Below are 5,561 nucleotides of genomic sequence, written 5' to 3'. Positions count from 1 at the left end.
CAGAGGACTGAGAATCAAGTGCAGGTAGATCTGATCAATTCCTATAGATTGTTACTTTGAGTATGAAATAAAGGGATGACTCTTGAAAGACCCTTCTGACTGGGTGTCTGTGGCTTGAAGCTTTGAACTTCTCACTCGACACTTTGTAAAAAAGTAAATTTATTAGCTAATTTAGGGCAAGGCAAAGAGAAGGGAGTCTCCACCCATCTTTGGCTAAACATTTCCCTTCAAACACTTGTGCAACTCTTTGAGCGCATTTCCTCATATGTAAAAGGGTGATAATAATGCTTAGCTTACAGAGCTGTTGTGAGGTTATATGTGCTTAGCATACGGTGAACACAGAATAACGAAATGATAATGATTCTTCCTTGTATTTCCTGGGTCCTTCAAAAGTAGTCCCCAGGTCTAATTCATCTCCCCTCTTTGATTCTTCTTGTCCTGATTGGCTTCAGTTTCCCCCCACTGTAAAATACATATTGGACTAGAATCAAACTGGCATTCCTTTGGCCAAAGTTGGCCTGCTTGGATGTGTTGTTTGGCCCATGTAAAGGGCTTAAAGAGGAAACCAGAGCCAACATTTGAAAATTGAGATATTTTACATAGAAATCTAGAATTTCATCTTCTCTTGAAAAATCAGGAGATGGGGCAACAATGAGTCCACATTCCTGCATGGCAACAATTGGCTAGAGCCAAGTGACAGCTGCCCCCTTAGGTAGAGCATGCACTGTCAATTGGCCAGACCCCATCTGGCCTGCTCTACCCATTTATATAATCTGCTTGATTCTGCAGACATCTCAATTTGTGGCCCTCTGGACAACTGGAAGCAGTCTATGCCAGGAAAGGCATAGGCACTTACTTGCTGAATGAATAAATCTCCTACCCTTTTTTTTTTTCTCCACCATTTTCTTATCTAGCCATGTTAAGAAATCCCAGTTATTGAGTAAAGAGCTTCTCCCTTTGAAAAGTGAATTGAACAAGTCTGTTAGAGTCAGGAGAGTCTAAGTTATACTGTGGTAACAAACAACTCCTATATCTCAGTGCCTTACAACAAGGGTTTATTATTTGCTCACACACACAAACCTAGACACAAAATGAAAACATCCTCAGATTTTCACATGCATGGATAAGTATATGAGCGTGCCAGTATGTTCACAATCATGAATCCAATAAAACCTCTGGCAGATGGACACACACAGAACCCTATTTAGAGACTGATCAGCTTAGATTGTAAAACCCTGTTTTCATAAGAGACATTAAAAGGCCCTGGGATCCAAGAAAGTAAAGGATGGAGGTACAAGAATATCCATCCTCAGTCAAGGAATTGCCCCGTATAAAAAAACGGGTCTGAAAGCTTATATAAGCGCCTAAGGGCTTAGAAAAAGACGTTAAGAATTTTGGACATTAAGCATTTTGCAAATGCATACATAGGCAATATTTTAGTGAGTTCTCCCCCTCTGGGCTTCTAGCTCAAGGGGGAGATGCACCCCAGGTGTCCATTAGGCAGAGAAACCTGGCGCAGGTCCAAGAGAGGGGTTAGGAGGCTGAAGTCCTCTATCTCCAGCAGGAGCTGTAGACACAAAGAAAGGGGTCAGGGTCAGGTCACATCCATTTCCCCTCCTGGCTCTCCCCTCTTTTTTGTTCCACCCAATCAAGGCTTTGTCACCTGGACTGTATTGCACAGAACTCTTCCTTGCTGGTTTGCCCACCTCAAGTCCTGCCTCCTCCAAACCCTCCATCACAGCCACCACATTTCTTTTTGTCAAGCCCAGTGTCTCTGAATATGCTCCTCCCTAGTTCAGACATTCCCTGGCTCCTCATCACCCACAGTGGCTGATCTAACCTCCTAAGCCTGGCATGCCAGACCTCCGTGACTGGTAGCCTCTCCACCCTCATCCCCTCTGTTCCAGCAGTTCCTTCAGGGTGGCTGCTTCACTCACACTCCATACCGAATGCACCATTTTGGTCTGGTCGTGCCCAGCCTTCCCTGTCAGCCTCCGCAGGTGTCTATCTCGCCTCCAGTCCTTCCTCCCCAGGCTCATCAGTGAGATACAGCCGCAAAACACGACTTGTGAAGGCATCCATGCTCCACCTTGAGACTGGAAGCTCCCTGAAGGCAGGAACCAGATCTCCTTCTGGACTAGGCTCTTACCACCTATGTATGTCCTTCCCAGGTCACAGCAGACTTCAGGGGTCTGGATAGAAAGTCCTGGGCTGGGAGTCAGGAGACCTGGTTCTTCCACTTGATATGCTGCATGCCCTAGGGTAAGTCCCTGCTACTCTTAGGGACTTGGTTTCCTTATTTCTTGACATCAGGGCACTGGACATTTGGTGTTGAGCACAATGCTCGATAAACCGATGATTCACTGAACAACCATGTACTGCCACTTCAAGAGTCAGACTGAGGAGCTTGGCTGCCTGGGCCCAAAGAGGTTCAACCCCCAACCCCCCTCCAACTCTGACTTCCCAGTCAGGCCCTGCTTAACACAACCGCCTCCCATTTCCCAACTATCCCCAACCCCATGTTCCCCTTTCATAGACCGGGCTACCTGGTGCAACTCAGGGCTGGAGCACAGAGATGGAGCCAGAAGGGGCCTGGGAAGATTCTCTCAGAGCCAGCAGAGCCTCGGCCGCTTCCAGTTTTCGCTGCCACTCTGAGGAGGCAGAAACCGAGACCTGGTCGGAAGCTTTGGGAGCCTGTAAAGCAAAGGATGTGAGAGAATGGGAGCTGGGAACCCACACCTCCCCCGTGCCCCTTCAGTCCCCAGCCACCCTGAGGCCTTCTGCTCTTCTCCTTCACTAAGCTTGGCCCCTGCCAGGGTTCTGGACCCCACAATTTCCCCAGAATCCGTGGCTGCAGTAGAAGGGGGTTAAGGGTGGCACAGGGCTGGAGGATCAGATTTGAGCATCTAGGAACAAGGAGAGAAGAAGCCAGGGGATTTACCCCTCTGGCAGGCACATACTACCAGTAGAGAGAGAGGAGCAAGGATTTTGCAATATCTGCATGTGGGAGTCTGAATGCCAGCTGGCCATTAGTCGTTGTGGCTTGGACTGTCTTCTTTTCTGTATCTTTTTTTTTCTATATCTTTCCTGAGGCACTAATTCCTCCCAGCTTTTTCAAAACTCCCAAGGCAACAGTAAAGATTATGGGAAGTCAGAGGTGTCTGTGTTTTAATCTTCAAGGCACCTGGAGTGACGTGATTACTGTCCCTGTCCAAGGACTGGTTCTTGCCTCCATATTCCCCAATCAAGTTTCCCAAGGCACTTGAAGGGCCAGCTTGGCTCATCTCCAGGAACTTTTCTCTGACGGTTATTAGACTCTCGCCTGGGTGAGATGGTGGGCCTCACCATCATGGCCCCCCTTCTCAGCAGGAGCTTCTATCCCATCGATTTGTTTCATGTGGAATAACAGCCTCCAGTTGTCAAAGGCCTGCTATGTGGCAGGCCTTGTGCTAGTCCTCTTGTCAATGTTATAGGTGTAGAATATTGTCCCCTCTCAGTACACTGATAGGAAAATAGAGGCTCAGAGATGTAAAGTTACTTGTCCAAAGTCTCACAAATTGGAAATGGCAAATCTGGGAGAGCTCTGTCGTTGCCCCATAGTCTGAGATGCCACCTTCTCCTCCTCCTCCTCCTCCTCCTCCTCCACTTGCACCGCACTACCTTCACTTCCTCTTTCTTGCTGCCATGGCCTTAACCAGAAGGTTGGGCACTCAGTAACAAAATATACAACTAGCTCCATGGTCCTTCTCACTCTACTCACCTGCTGGGCAGGGCAGGGGGTCTGTGTGACTTCCTGGAAAGAGAAATTGTTAGTTGCTTCTTCAAGTGTGCTGGAGTCCAGGACAGAGACAAAGATTCCGAGGCCAGACCGATCAGCAGAGCTCCTTGGGAGCTTGCCTGCAGGAACAGAGAGCACAGGTTGGAGTCAGGGACCAAGCCGGCCATGGAAAGGAGATGTGGGCATGCTTTAGGACAACGATAGGAGCCTAGGATGTCAGAGTTGGGAAGACGTTGAAGACCAGCTAGTCCTATTCTTCATTTTGGGACTGGGGACTATGAGACCCAGAGAGAAGTATTTCTTTCCCCCAGGGTCATATGGCAAGTTGCAGTAGGGTTAGAGATGGTACCCAGGTCTTCAGGACACAGGAAGGGGTCTGGGCAGCGGCTGAGGTGGAAGCTTCCCACACTGGCCCCAGACTCCTCCCCAGGGCTTGCACAGGGGTGGGCCTCAAGCTGATGTTCTCCTTCCCAACTGTGAGAGACTGGGGACAGCTTAGGTGAGCCTTTCCCCCTGACCGTCTCCCCCTGACTCTACCTCCCACCCAATCTGAGGCCTCATCCCACTGTGGACCTTTTTGACCGCACCCCCCCCCAGATGTCTCCAGCCCACCAACACTTGGTAGATAATATTGATGAGGTTTTATAGTTGGGGAGGCTAAGGCCCAAGGAGTAACTTGCCCAAAGCCACATTGAAATTGGGTGGTAGGACTGGTGACAGAGCTACTCATGCTCCCTACACCCAAAACTCAGACACCCTCCCTGGCCAGAGATACTCACTGGGGACTCCTGCTTGAATGGCCAACTTGTTGACATGGCTGTGAGCTTTGGGAGAGGTGGTCCCACTCCTTATCAGTCCTTCAGTCAGGTGTCTCTTTCGGAGTGGCCCCTGCTCCGACTTCAAGGTACTCTCAGCAGGCAAGATGCTGCAGTGTTCCCTAAAGTGGGGGATTGCAGGTCTAAAGTCAGTCACCTTTAGAGGAGCCCACTGCCCTCCCCTTGTCAGGCACCATACTCACGAGAAGAGGGCACACTTGTGACACTCGCAGACCTTGAAGTGGCAGTAGTGCTCCTGGTCCTTGACTTGGGCAGTGATGCCGTGTTTGTGGCAGCGGGCTCTGCGACGTTTAGCTCTTCTGGGGCCAGGTTCAATCCCCCATGGGGCTCCGGTCTCAAGTCCAGTGGTGGAGTCAGGGGGGCCGCTGGGCACAGCAGGCATTTCATCGGGATCCATGGTTCTAGAGCAAGGAGTGGAGGTCAGGGTGGCCACATGATCCCCCACCCACAACGTACTTCCTCTGCCCTTGGAAAACCCCATCTGTGGCGGCTGGATTCTTCTCCACCCAGCTCACCGCTGAAATGAGATTGTACCCTCCCTTCTTACTTCGTGTAGCCTCCTTCCCAGGGAGCTCCACTCATGCATAGGCAGGTTCTAGGAAACTCTGGGCATGGGTCCTGTATATTTTCAATCCAATTACTAGTCTCTCTGCCTACCTTCACTCCACATAGACACCCTTCACAGGCATGCACATGCACTCTCACGTCCCCTTCAACAATTACTACTTCCCTTTCTCATGTATCATCTTGTATTCTGCTATGCCCAGCTATTATTCCTGGCATCCACTTCCACAATTGTCTTCCTAACCTCCTGCATTCATTCACTCCCTACTCATGATTCTATGCCCCTCTGCATTCAATTCTATTATTAGTCTCCTGTATGCCCTACATTCAATCTTCCTCTCACCTTCCATTCCGATTTTTTTTCTTGCACCCCATCGAAATCT

General features: G+C 49.6%; 1 protein-coding gene across 1 annotated transcript; it reads right to left on the bottom strand.

Annotated features, from left to right (window-relative positions):
• Positions 1-2,556: 2,556 nt before the first annotated feature.
• On the bottom strand, positions 2,557-5,011 carry LOC114905679 (doublesex- and mab-3-related transcription factor C2-like). The gene is made up of 4 exons (XM_029240040.1): positions 4,797-5,011; positions 4,558-4,715; positions 3,761-3,897; positions 2,557-2,694 (listed from the first exon to the last, which is right to left on the bottom strand). The coding sequence occupies exons 1-4, from the start codon at positions 5,009-5,011 to the stop codon at positions 2,557-2,559; spliced, it is 648 nt and encodes a 215-aa protein (XP_029095873.1).
• Between the last annotated feature and the right edge of the window lie 550 nt (positions 5,012-5,561).

The sequence above is a fragment of the Monodon monoceros genome, unplaced genomic scaffold (genome assembly GCF_005190385.1).
Source record: "Monodon monoceros isolate NGI ecotype Baffin Bay Population unplaced genomic scaffold, NGI_Narwhal_1 Super_Scaffold_22, whole genome shotgun sequence".
Lineage (NCBI taxonomy): Eukaryota > Metazoa > Chordata > Mammalia > Artiodactyla > Monodontidae > Monodon > Monodon monoceros.
Note: the sequence above shows the minus strand (reverse complement) of the source record. Positions and strands in the feature narration are given on the sequence as shown.

Bases quoted from the DNA above. Each gene is read 5' to 3' on its own strand.
- LOC114905679 (XM_029240040.1), bottom strand. From the start codon at position 5,011: ATGGATCCCGATGAAATGCCTGCTGTGCCCAGCGGCCCCCCTGACTCC. The intron at 4,716-4,796 runs GTGAGTATGGTG...CCCCCACTTTAG, and splicing joins CACAAGTGTGCCCTCTTCTC to GGAACACTGCAGCATCTTGC. The intron at 2,695-3,760 runs GTGAGTAGAGTG...TTTGCTTTACAG, and splicing joins CCCCCTGCCCTGCCCAGCAG to GCTCCCAAAGCTTCCGACCA.